The 14,611-nt window shown below is 35.2% G+C and overlaps 1 protein-coding gene across 1 annotated transcript in view; it reads left to right on the forward strand.

Annotated features, from left to right (window-relative positions):
- Positions 1–352: 352 nt before the first annotated feature.
- The window catches only part of LOC149565506 (uncharacterized), a 40,281-nt gene continuing 26,022 nt past the window's right edge, over positions 353–14,611 (forward strand). The window contains exon 1 of the mRNA XM_089816335.1: positions 353–569. Within this exon, the coding sequence (XP_089672461.1) occupies positions 353–569 (217 nt within the window). The remainder of the gene's footprint in view (positions 570–14,611) is intronic.

The following is a 14,611-nucleotide window of genomic DNA, read 5'->3' on the forward strand; positions in this document are numbered from 1 at the left end:
AACATGGCAAAAGGAAGGGTGTCAATAGGGCAGTCCATATAGATAAGCAAAAAGTGATGATTGGAATCTTCAATTAGACAAGACCAATCTTGCAATAAGTGGCAAATCCAATCTATCCCCACAATAAGAGAATTTTGTTGGGGATAAGAAAAAGTCCCCTAAAATAAGCAGCAGACCTAGGCTTTAGAGCATTGTTGTGGATAACAGGAAATAGAGAAAGAATGATAAGAAAAATAAAAGAAGGAAGAATAGAGATAGAGAAGATTAGTCTTCATAGGAACAACAGGTATCTATGGAAAAAAGGAAAAGGTCTCCTAGTTCTATATCAGCCTATCATAAGAAGATAGAGGAGATGTCCAATGAGAAAGATACAGAGGTCAAGTTAAATCATATTTGTGAAGCTAACAATCATGAATTGAATTCAGAATTTCAGCAAGCTAACGATCCAGGAGTTAATCAAGAAGGCAAGCTAGAGGAGATTGAAAACTATATTTTGTTTACCTCCAACAAGAAAAGTAAAGAGAGATATTCAGAAGGATTCAGACCAACGGGAACCTCATCAGCCTCAGGTGCTAGATAGTAACATGGTAACCCCAGTCATTAAAAAAAAGTTTTGGCAAACCCCAGCTACCACAATTAGCTAACCATTTACACTTATCAACACGCATAAAAATAGGGAAAGGTCTAATGAGCAAGCAGATAAGCTACCAATTAAGAAACTTCATGAATTCCTAAATAAGGAAAGTAATTTGGATCTAGTAATGATTGATTTGAGCATATCAAAATTAGAAGAAGTTAACCTTGATCAACTCAGGGATGAACTAATCCAAGTGTTTTGCTTTGAAAGTATTGACAAAAGCATGGATGCTCATAAGAAAGAACTTATTCAGAGGATTCTCAAATTAGGTGGGAACAACTGCACCTGTGAAGATCTTAAAAAAGACCTATAAACTATTGAATGGGAGGATAATTATGCAAGACAATCTCAGATGATAGTATCTGATTCAGATATGAAGCAAAAGAGTAGTGGTAACAACAATGATAGCAAAGTGGGACATGACTTAGAACTAGAAAAGCAATTTGGTCTCTTAAATCAGAATTTCATAGAATCTGAATGTAAAGAATAGGAACAAAATTCAGCAGAGAAGATTGATATTGTTCAGAAGGTGAGATCTAATCTAGGTCAGTTAGGTATTTATATGATTCAAGAAGGGCTCAAATCTCCTAGATGCGGAAAATTAAAGGGCAAAAGAGGAAGAAGATCACTAAAGGAACTTAGGGAAGTAGATGGCCACAACAGAGAACAGTAAAAGATAGATAAAATTTTCAACAATGGGAAAGGGAAGTGCCTTCCAGAGTAGGTATGAAGATCACTACTTGGAATGCTATGGGTCTCAATTCCCCTAACAGAAAGAGGTTATTAAAACATAACCTCAAATCCTTTGATTTTGATTTTTTTTAATTCAAGAAACTAAATTAAATAAGTCAAAAAAAGCTAAAATAGATCAGATGATAGGAGTTTGGAGTTTTATGTTTCAAGAATCAACAGGGGCTTCCTAGGGTTTAGGTATTCTTTGGGATCCCATGAAGGTTTGTATAATTATTCTAAATAGTAGCAGTAATTGGATTAATGGTAGTGTTCAAAGCTTAAAATTAGATCTTAAATTTACTCTCATTAATGTTTATGGGCCGATTAGCAACATTGGTGAAAAATTAGTTTGGAAGGACATTGGTTCATTTATGAATAGACATAAGGATAATATGTTTGTGTTAGGAGGTGACTTTAACACAATCTTAAATATTGATGAAAAGGTAGGCGGTATTGAGTTAGTATCTCAAGCATCTAAAGACTTCAACGAGTGGTGTGTGACACATAACTTGATTGACACCCCGACTAATAATGGAATATACACATGGAATAATAGGAGAAAGGATTTTGCATATATTACTGAAAAAATGTGATAGGTTCATGATAAAGGGAGATCTAGATGTTAGCAATCTAAATATTCAGTCTTCTATTTTGCCTGCAGCTGGATCCGACCATTTTTGGATTAGATTCAAATTCTTAGAGCCTCACAAACCAACTAGGAACCCGTTTAAATGTGAGAAAATGTGGTTCTTAGATCCAAACTTCATCAATAATATCAAAGAATGGTGGGCTCAAGATTGTTGTGAAGGCTCAAAGATGTTTGTTTTTGTCACCAAATTGAAAATGCTTAAAGAACGTATTCTTAGGTGGAATAAGGACCATTTCAATAACATTTTTAAAGAAAATTTGGATATAGAAAATCAATTGAAAGATTTAAATTATGAAGTAATTAGTAAAGGCATGAATAATGATAGTTATCTATTAGAAAAAGAATTGTTAGCTAGGCAAGAAGATATCCTTTCCAAAGAGGAGATATTCTGGAGACAAAAATCTAGAGAAAGATGGCTAGCCGAAGGGGATTGTAACACAAAATTCTTCCCCAACTCCACATTATATAATAGATCTAAGAGCATAATAGCATGCATCAAAAATCATTTGGGTGTTAAAACTGATAAACCAGGTGAAATTGCAGATACCTTCATTAAAAACTTTCAAAATATTTTAAATAACCATGAAGGATCGAACAGAGCAGCACAAGCAAATCTTCTGAAAGTAATTCCAAAAATTGTTACTCACGAAGATAATAAGAGTTTAAACAAACCCATAACCTTGGAAGTAGTTAAGAAGGTAGTATTCAATATGAATCCAGATAAATCTCTGGGTCTAGATGGATTCTAAGCATTCTTCTTCCAAAAATGCTAGGATATTATAGGTTCTGATCTGTGGAAAGCAATTGAAGCATCCAAAAATGGGGGTTCTCTTCTATCTGAAATCAACCATTCAGTTATTACGTTGATCCCTAAGAAGTCTGACCCCAAATCCCCAGGTGATTTTAGACCGATTGCTTTGTGTAATATTGTGTATAAATTTTTTTCCAAGGTCTTAGTGAACATGCTTAAAGGTATACTACCTAAAATTATTTCAAAGGAACAAACTAGATTTATGCTAGGTAGATCTATTCTTTATGGTATTATTACCATCCAAGAAACTATCCATTCAACATGCTCAAATAAAGAAGCCTGGATGTTCATGAAATTGGACATTCAAAAAGCATACGATATGGTCAATAGGAGGTTCCTGTGTAAGAATTTAGAAGCTTTTGGGTTTTTCCATCAATTGATCAACCTCATTTTCAAATTTATATCTACCCCTAAAATTTCCATTCTTATTAATGGTACGCTAGAAGGTTTTTTTGATATATCAAGGGGCATCAAACATGGAGATTCATTATCGCACTCACTTTACATCATCATGGCAAAAGAATTTGGGAGAGTAGTGATAGACGCATATAAAAAGCAAAGGATTTTAGGAGTAACGGTCACCAAAAATGTGTCAAACATTACTCATCAACAATTCGCTAATGACACTATCTTACCTGGCAAAAGCTCGATCAAAGAGGCTCTTAGTTTAAAAAAATCAAGAAAATGTATATGGAAGCCTCTAGATAGAAAGTTAATGAGCTCAAATCTAATATTTTCTTCATTAATACTAGTCCATTCATAGAACAAAAAATATGCAAGGTAATGGGTTACAAAAGAGGTGCCTTTCCTTGCAAATATCTAGGTATTGCTCTCGAGAAAGGAACGAAATCAAGTAAAGTTTGGGTTAATACTTTGGAAAAAATGGATTCTAAGCTTAGTTGTTGGAAGGATAAATGTGTTGGGTGATGCGACGCGCTCCCTTGCCCATAGGTGGTGACGCTATCTCAAGCTGATTATGTTGAGAAGGTGTTGCAACGTTTCTCTATGGAGAATGCTAAAGCTGTCACCACACCTTTACTTGGTCATTTGAAATTGACTAAGGAGATGTGTCCCAAGACACAGGAAGAGGAGGATAAGATGTCCAAGGTACCCTATGCTTCAGCTGTAGGAAGTTTGATGTATGCTATGGTATGCACTAGGCCAGATATTGCACATGCAGTGGGAGTCGTTAGCAGGTATATGAGTCATCCAAGTTTTGAGCATTGGAATGCTGTCAAGTGGATTCTCAGATATTTGAGAGGAACATCCAATAAGTGTTTACACTTTGGGGGCTCTACTACTGATTTACAAGGCTATGTTGACTCAGATTTGGCTGGGGATATTGATACCAAGCGGAGTACTACAGGTTATGTCTTTACTGTTGGTGGGGCAGCCGTGAGCTGGGTTTCTAGGCTACAGAAGATTAATGCTCTCTCCACTATAGAGGCAGAGTATGTTGCTGCTACAGAGGCCGCCAAAGAGATGATATGGCTTCAGTTCTTCTTGGAAGAATTGGGACATCCTCAGAAGGATAATTTTTTGTTCACAGATAGTCAGAGTGCCATTCATCTTGCTAAGAATTCAGCTCTGCATTCTAAGACCAAACACATACAGTTGCGGTACCATTTCATTTGGTCAGTTTTGGAGGATGGACAGTTAAAGCTGGAGAAGATACATACCAATGAAAATCCAGCAGATATGTTGACAAAGGTTGTCACAAGGGAGAAGCTGAACTCCTCTTCAGCTTCAGTTGGTCTTTTAGACTAAATGTGAATAAAAGAACAACAGAGTCCAGGGTGGTTTGATCCAGTGGGAGCCCCATGCGGTAGTTGTATTGCTACAGGATCAGTCTCCAAGTGGGAGATTGTTGTTTAGTGTGGAGCCTGATCAGTCCCCAAGTGGGAGATTGTTAGATTGTGGTGACTGATCAGGAAAGTACTGTACATACTTCATAAATAGTGGGGTTCGGGGCATCGGCCCGAAAAAAAATTTTTTTGGAAGTAGCCGACATCGACATGGTAGCCGACATATTATGGCCGACATATGGCCGACATGTTATAACCCTAAAGCGGTTTAATACTTGTATAAAAAGGGCTTAGGGTTGGGTATTTTTAATTATGTGGTGTTCCATGTTCACTAACAGTCATGGCTTTTGGTGCAACGGTAAATGGGCCCAACAATTGGTATCAGAGCCTGGTTTTGGCCTGGTCATGGGTTCAAATCTCCCCGGTGCCTTCCCGACCCGCGTAAGCACCTGGTATGCGCGTCGAGGGGGAGATTGTTGGGTGATGCGACGCGCTCCCTTGCCCACAGGTGGTTAATTATGTGGTGTTCCATGTTCACTAACAGTCATGACTTTTGGTGCAACGGTAAATGGGCCCTACAAAATGGCTAACAAAGGCCAAAAAATGTACCAAGGTCCCAGTAGTTTTATCAGCCATTCCAACCTTCCCTTTATCTTGTCTTCCTTTAACTAAGCAGAATTGCCAGAAATTCGATTCCAAAATGCAGAATTTTCTGTGGAGGGACCATGAAGAAGAAAATAAATTGGCTCTTATCAAATGGGATAGCATATGTAAACCCAAGGACTTGGGTGAATTAGGGATCAAGAACTGGGCAAAACTTATTTGGCGCCTCTATAACGAAAGAGAGCACAAATGGGCTAAGATTCTTTATAATAAATATCTTAATGTGGATGATCCTCTCTCAATTTTTAGAGTAATCAACCCACCTAAGGGATCAAAAGTTGGAACTTTATGATAAGATGTCATAAGCTGATCTGCAAATATTTAACTTGGGATGTAGGCAAGGGTGATGAGGCCCTCTTCTGGGAGGATTCCTGGGATGGACAACCTCCCCTCCTCTAGAGCAATATCTCTACGGACTTCGAAAACAAGTTGATTGATCTATGGGGTAACAAAGTTAGGGATTACAAGACCCTGGGTATATAGATGGGGCCCCTAAATGGACGTGGAAATCTCTAGAGGGTTTGGGCTTGAATGTTGAGACAGTTAAAGTTTTCAAGAAGTTACTAGAAGATAGGAAGCTTAAACAATCAGATAAGAGAGATGTATTAATCTATGAAACATCTAATGCTGGTAAGTATAATGTTAAAAATGGACATAGGGTTATTTTAGAATCCCAAAAATTGGAGAAAGTGGGTATCTTGTTAAAGCTTTGCTAGGATACTTCATACCATCCAAAAGTTGGATTCTTTTTATGGTTAGCTATCCAAAATAGGATCCTAACCAGGGATAGGTTATTTAAACTTGATATTCAGGGTCCATCCAGGTGTGTTTTATGTAAACAAAATTTTGAAGACGCGGACCACATATTGTTCAACTATCATTTTTCCCAAAATTGTTGGGAATGGCTCAGGCATATGTTGGGTTGTTCTATCCCTTTCCCAAAATCCCTGTCTGATCTAATTAAAGGTTGGCCCTCAAATTTGGTTAAGGGTGTATACAAAAAGTTATGGAATATTTCTCCATCCATTGTGGCATGGGAAATTTGGAAGGAAATGAATCGTCACATTTTTCGCAACGTGGAAATGAAGCCAAAATATTTAATCTCTAAAATAGAAGCTTGTATCACTGAGATGACCAACTCATACCTTAGGAATGTTTAGTTAGAGGAAGGATCCTTCTCAAGTTGGGACAAGCTTATGAAGAAGCATTGGTCCAATTTGATCAATCCTCCACTATTCTATATGAAAAACAATAAAGAGGCCAGAAAAAATTGCAGATAGGTGCCACCACCAAATGGTTGGGTCAAATTAAATTTTGATGGAGCTGCTCATGGAAATCTAGGTATAGCCGGTATCGAATGTATCATTAATGATGATTCTGGACACTAGATAGCTAAAAAAGCTATGGCTATCAAGCCAACCTCTAACAATCTAGCAAAACTTGAAGCTTTGTATCAAGGTCTTCAACTATGCCTCATGCTTAAATTTTATAAAGTTGTAATTGAAGGAGACTCACAAATTGTCCTCAATGCTATCAGAAAATGATCTACCCCTAATTGGGTTCTCAATTCTCAACTAGAAGAAGTCCTCATTTTATTGGACAAGCTTGAAGACTGCAGGATTTGCCATATTTTTAGGGAAGGAAATCAAATAGTGGATCACTTAAAAAACTTGGGGGTGGACAGAGTCAATTCCTTGCTCGTTAGTAACGCTACATCTCTCCTAGGATAATCCTGGGCTCCTAGCTTAGATTTTGTTTTGTTCCTCACTCTTTTCTTAGCTCTCAAGTAATAATGTATATTAGAATTGAAAGAACTGATTCAAAGGGATTCAAGGACTTTTTGATCTATTTTGATAAGGGTTAGTTCATTGGGGTTGTAATGCAAATGCAATATAGTTAAGATAGCTATGTAATAATCCCTAATACTTAACGTTGTATAAGTTTTCTAAGTTGTAACTCTATTTTTTTAGCAAGGAACCCTAAGACTTATTTGAAATGTTCCTTTTTTTATCAATATTATATATATTACTCTGTATCGCGAACGCTCTTTTGTTTAATTTCATCTCTGTTTTAAATTTGTTTATGAATGCTCATAGGGCTTTTAGTTTCTAGGTTCTCTACTCCATGGTAGGGTTTTTATCAGCATGGTTGGATCTAGTTCATTTACTTCTAGGGTTTTCTTTTATATCCTAGCTATATAATTTATTCGCTTAAGGTAGGCATTTCATTTAAATTCTTAAAATGGATGCATTTATGTGTTGTATTTGGTAGTGGATTGTCAATGTTTTCTGGCATCTCCACCTTGAATGGTAACTTTCTCATCTGGGTGGAACTCTATATAAGCAGTTTCCTCATAATTTTGTCTACATTATCATTATGTCAAATTTATTTTGCCTTGTTTTAGAAATGATCTATTAAGGATTCTGTAGGTGAGCCTTTATGGGTTTGGCAGTACATATCTAAACTCTAGTTAAGACATTCAGTTCAATTGTTTTTAAATTAACTGGATTTTGGTATGTAGGCTTTTAGAGCTATTTAGGATCCCTCTGTCTTATAGCCCTTATCATATTATTTTAGCTTATGGTTTGATTGGTATTTCTTGGAAGAATAATGGTGGTTTCTTCTTTTAAGTTAGTGAAACATTTAATTCTAGTAAATATATGTTAGTATAGTAGTTAGATCTTTTCTCCAATCCCTTTTTTAGTTATTAGAAATGCTAACAATTTTTTGAGTGGCAAATATCAAAGGCAATGATACAGTTATCATTTGTCTCGTAGGCTCATTCGTTGTATTATTTTCCTTCTCGAATCTTTGAACTATGTGGCTCTCTATGTTCTTGTTGTAGTGATTATATGTATGTGGAGACTTCCTTTTTTTGATCCATTTAGTGGTTTCATACCAAAGTATGGTTTACTTTACTGGTTTTCATAGATTTATTTCCTTTTTTGTTTATGTTTCTGATTCTTGGGCATGGAAGTAATGGCCTAACTCTGTTTATTATGGGTTTAGACTGTTCTGGATTATTTTTTATGTCAACAAACAAATGTATGTTATTTATCTTATTGGTCCTGATATTATCTTGACCTCGTCTTATCTTCCTTTCATTCTCTTTTTCTCGAATTGGTTAGACATTTTTAGACATAGATATTTACATTTTAGAGGAGATATTATGGTATTAATGATGGTTAAACTACTTAGAGGAAGTCGAGAGTTTTTCATATTGTATCTTTTTGGTTTCTTAGTGAAGGATTTTTCTAATGGTTTCTCCTTTCTTGTTTATTTAATTCATTAGATGTAAATTTATGATCTTTATAAAATTGGTAATTTAACATTAACAAAAAAAAGATAGTAGATCCTCTTGAATTCAAGGATGGATGGCTCATTCCTTTCAGTTTTATATGTGTTCAAACCTATTGATTGATTAAGATGAGTAGGAGGAATGTGAGTTCGGCATGGGAAGAATGACTTCACATAGGTGGTTTTCGTCTCTAGATCTGGCGAATCATAACAAATGTATTAATAATTGTGACATAGTAGTTGAATCCTATTAGGGGTATGCCCCTATACATGATGTAATTTAATTTTGTAGTGATATCTGGTGATTTAACTAAGGTATGCCCCTTTTAAGATGTAATAATAAAGGACGTCTGTCTCGGGCTAGACTGGAGGTTTTCTTCTCCGTTCTTTACTACCAGTGCCCATTTGAATGGAGTAAAGCTATTGTAATTCTTTATTAAACTAATAAAATTAATCAAGGCCTTGGCCCTTTATCAATCAAAAATAAAATAAAATTAATGATATTATTTTAGCCCCATCTTTTTGGGTCCTATTTTTTCAGACCATATTTTTTCGAGCCCTATTTTTTCAGCCCTTTTTTTTAGGTCCTATTTTTTCAAGCCTAATATTTCAGCTTTCATTTGGATTCCTATTATTTTAGCCAACTATTATTTTGGGAATGCGTTATTATTTTATTATTTGATAATTTTATATTTAATAATAAATTTTGTAACTACTCCCTTTTCTTTCTTATTGACAAGGAATCTATTTTAAACTAATTTCTAAATATAAATTTTGTTTGTAACTCCCATCAAATTTATTTTCTTTGCCTATTGTTAATAATTATGATTGCCAAATGACATTACATATTTTAATTTGGTTTTTAACATTTTTGTGAATGTCAAATGACATTTACAATTTTAAATTAATTTTAAAAAGTAAATTTCATTTTAAACTCTCATCCAATATTTTTTCCTTACATAGATTATTCCTTGGAATATTCTTGTGCTGGGAATTGTTGCTCCCATTGTATATGCCTCTTGGCATAATTAACCTTGAGTGTAATCTAATGTTTTCTTGAAACAATGTCTCTAATATAAATCTAAACCACTTAGGGGATCATAATGTGTCATATTCCTTTCTTATTCAGAAAATCCAACATCCCTTATGAACTTTTATTCTTTGATGTTCTTTCTTGCATGCAATTGTTGTATAACAAAAAAAAATTATGTCCCAAGTTGCAACCTTATGCTTTCTCAAAGGTGCATTTTTTTATAAAAGATCTATTACTTTGGGCATATATTGAATATTATTTCTCATTTATCTAACGGATCCCTTATCTCTTTGTTCTTTATCATGTTAGTGGATAATGATGATTACTTTCTAATGATAATGAGATATTTTGTGCTTTTAGTTGAAGGTTAGAGATATATTTATGATGATATCTTACTATGTACTTTCAAATGATAATTATAGTTATATTTATGATAATACAGCTTATATGTTAGGATATGATGTTATTTATATTCATAGTTATTAGTTGTACTTGCCTCATACTTGAATGTGTATGGTGCACATGTCTATTTTTATTTCTATTTAACATGCCTAATGTGGTTGAGGGATGGATGCATAGTCACCTATAAGTCAAGATCTACACAATGTATCACTTCTCATCATTATCTATTATATATAGATATATGTTGGAAATAACAATGGGAAAGTAAGTTCTAAGAGGGGGGTGAATCAACACTTAAAACTTTTGCCTCTAAAACATATCACCAATATCCATCTCATAACTTAACATATAAACTAAAATAACTTAACATGCATCACATCCATAGCATAAAGTAAATAACACATAACACAATAAATTGGTTACCCAGAAACCCTCCAATGAGAAAGTAAAACTAGGGTGGGGATGACACCCACAAATCTTCACTATTGCAATTATAAAGTGTGACCAATTATGGTCACAAAGTGTTTGATCATAAACTATGATCTACCCTGTGAGGGGTTTGCCTTGTCAAAGGCTTACAAAGACTATTAGGTCTCACCTTGCTAAAGGATTTCAACTCACAATTAAGTAAGCACTTAGTTAAGAGATTTACAATAGCCTATTAGGACTACTCTATTAAGAGATTTACTCTATATCAGCTATTAGAATGATTCAACACCATGATCTTTCAGTTAGCACTTTGATGCTTAATGTCAGATGTTCTCTTTGTTGGTTGTCTCTTGATCCTTTTGATCAGATCTATCTTTCCTAATCCTTTCATTGTTTGTCTATGTTCCTCTTAACTACTTATGCATTACATAACTTTGTCATAGCCACCATAGCCACCATGAATGCTTTCTTAATACTTAGTGTTTGCCTCCTCTCACAATGATAAACTTCTCAGGGTTTTCCTTTCTTAAATAAACAATGGTGGAGATGGGCTAGGTCAAAATCAACAGCTAAGTTTGCTTCCAATTGTTGCCTAAAACTCCCTTGATATGATTGGTTGCATGAACTAAATAGGGATTTGCAATATGATTCCATACTTATCTCTTATAATCATAAATTCATGATTATGTCAGCCAAAAATAGTTTACATAGGAGTTTGTGCCATAACTAACAACTATGCCAAAAACTGTTCACTCGGCATCCAAAGGCTCTGATGCTCAACCTTCACTATGCTCTTAATGTTGTAACTTGGCTTCTAAATAGCTTAGAACTCACTGTTTACTTAGAACCTAAATCACTTGGCATGTATAGACTGTTTGACACTATAATTACTTGACACATACTATCTACTTGGTACATACTGGTGCTTGACACTAACTAGTCATATTGCTCAGCATGTATTGTTTGACAACTTATGTTTGGCATGCTTTGATCACTTGGCTCACACTGATTACTTGGCTCACTCTAATCACTTGGCATGCACTATGCACTCAACTTGCACTATAATTATGTTGGATAATGACTAAGTGTTTTTTCGCTACCTTGTCAAAACCAAAATAAGATCAACAATCTCCCCCTTTGACATGAGTGGCAAAAACACTTTGTCATGGGATATACATCCTTATTTTATGCATAAGTCAGACAATGTATCTTCATGACTCGGCTTCCATACAAAACTTTCAAAATCTCAAAATTTGAAAAATTGTTGTCTCTTCCATACCTTATTTCTCCCCCTGAGTAAATGCTTTGTTTCTCTTTTTTCTTATATTATTCCTATTGAGTAGATATCTGCCTTGACAAACATTTTCCTTCAAAATTTCATAATCCTCCTTTTTTGACACTTATGTTATTTGGGTGGTACACTAACAATGTGTTTGTCCAAAATGGCTTGTGAAGCTCCATTATTATCTCCAATGTTGCATTCCAATTGTTGATGGTTGCCTCTAGGGATTGATATTGGATGTCTAGCTGGGCAACAAGGTCGACTAAGTCATCATGGGTAGAAAGATGGGAATCTTTCTTCATCAATTTCTCTGTATAGGCTAGTTCCTTGTGCAATACTTCAATGTGAGGTGTCAACATGGATTGGATACTAATCAAGGTAGATCTGATATTTTCATCCTATTCTTACAACTTGGCAAGCCTACCTTGAGTGGATAGTAACCTGTGAAATGTAACTGGCTTTGACCAGGAGATAGTTGTAATGTAATACCTGTGAGTTGCAGATCTCCCTGTAGGTGGTCAATAGCCCTTTGTGTCTCTTTTGTAAATAGCTTAACATTGCATTACTTCATCTATAGAGAGAAAATGTTCTCTAACACCTTCTTCATACTATCCATTTTGGTTGTTAGATCAACCTGTCTTAGTGCAATAGCACTAGATATCCTCTCTAGTACATTGGTATGAAACTTACTTTCTAACCATTCTAATAATTTGACATTAGAATCTAGGTCTTCATCCTTTATCTTGTCCACAATATTGACAAGTTGTTGTATTATAGGTTTTTCTTCTTTTATTTTTGGGAGGCTGAAAGCATCAATGAGTATGTCTTTGATTTCATCCAAGACTTGCTTTTGCCTATACTCCATCAATATTTATTGCCTCTTTTTCCTTTGTAGAGCTTCCTAAAGAATGCTCATTTCTTCAATAGTGAGTGTATTCAAATCAAACTTTGGTAGCTTAATCACTTCATCTAAACTTACATCACCAAATGATGTAGCATTAGCACTCATGGGTGTGTTGGAACTCGGCCTTGATAGGTCGACACTCATTGTTTACTCTACACCTAAATCACTCAACATGTATAGACTACTCAGCACTAGAGTGACTCAACACATACTATCTTCTCGGTACATATTGGTGCTTAGCACTAACTAGTCATATTGATCGGCATGTATTGTTTGGAAACTTATGCTTGGCATGCTTTGATCACTCGGCTCACACTAATTGTTCAGCTGACTCTAATCACTCAACATGCACTATGCACTTGGCTTGCACTATAATTCTGTTGGATAATGACTATGTTTTTTTACTACCTTATCAAAACCAAAATGAGATCAACAATCTCCCCCTTTGACATGAGTGACAAAAACACTTTGTCATGGCATATACATCCTTATTTTATGCATAAGTCAAACTACGTATCTTTTTTACTCGACTTCCATACAAAACTTTCAAAATCTCAAAATTTGAAAATTATTGTCTCTTCCATACCTTATTACTCCCCCTGAGTAAATGATTCATTTCTATTTCTACTTCTATTACTCTCGCTGAGTAGATATCTACTTTGACAAACACTTTCCTTCAAAATTTCATAATCCCCCTTTTTTGACACTTATGTCATTTGGGTGGTACACTAACAATATGTTTGTCCAAAAATGGCTTGTGAAGATCCATTATTATCTTTAATGTTGCATCCCAATTATTGTTCGTTGCCTCTAGGGATTGATATTAGATGTCTAAATGGGCAGCAAGGTCAACTAAGTCATCGTGGGTAGAAAGATGGAAATCTTTCTTCATCAATTTCTCTGCATAGGCTAGTTCCTTGTGCAATACTTCCATGTGAGGTGTCAACATGGATTGGATACTGATCAAGGTAGATATGAAATTTGCATCATGTGCTTGCAACTTGACAAGCCTACCTTGAGTGGATAGTAACCTCTAAAAATGTAACTAGATTTGACCAGGAGATAGTTGCAATGTAGTACCTGCGAGTTGTAGATCTCCCTATAGTTGGTCAATAGCCCTTTGGGTCTCTTTTGTAAATAGCTCAAAATTGCATAACTTAGTGTATAGAGAGAAAATGTTCTCTAAAACCTTCTTCACAGTATCTATTTTGGTTGCTAGATCAACCTATCTTAGTGTAATAGCACTAGATGTCATCTTCAGTACCTTGGCATGAAACTTTCTTTTTGCCCATTTTAATAATTTAACATTAAAATCTAGGTCTTCATCCTTTATCTTGTCCACAATAGTGACAATTTTCTCTATTATAGGCTTGTCTTCATTTATTTCTAGGAGGTTGAAAGGATCAATGAATATGTCTTTGATTTCATGCAAGACTTGCTTTTTCTTATACTACCTCCTTAAATTTCTTGTTGCTTTTTCCTTTGTAGAGCTTCCTGAAGAATGCTCATTTCTTCAATAGTAATTGTATTCAAATCAAACTTTGGTGGCTCAATCACTTCATCTAAAGTTACATCACCAAATGATGTAGCATCAACACTCATGGGTGTGTTGGAACTCGACCTTGATATTTGTCATGGAATATTTTGTGTACTTGGCCTCTGAAGGGCTTGACTACTAATAGGAGATGTAGAGACTGGAAAAGTGACCAATTTCTGTATGGAAATTTGCTCCTCAGTTGTAGTAGTCAACTTGTCCACTTTGGGCTTGTTCCCTTCCTTCTGGACTTCACCCTATGATGGTGGAATAGGTATAGGACTTGCTTCCTTACCTATGTGCACTTCTATTCCATCCTTGTCAACAATCACTACAGCTGGTAGACTTGAACTATTTAGACTTGGCATTGATGTATCTGTAGGTTGTGCTTATGCCTCTTTCATCTGAATGAAAATTATTGGTTGCATATGGT

The sequence above is a fragment of the Cupressus sempervirens genome, chromosome 3 (genome assembly GCF_028749045.1).
Source record: "Cupressus sempervirens isolate cs-2001-9-10 chromosome 3, ASM2874904v1, whole genome shotgun sequence".
NCBI classification, from domain to species: Eukaryota; Viridiplantae; Streptophyta; class Pinopsida; order Cupressales; family Cupressaceae; genus Cupressus; species Cupressus sempervirens.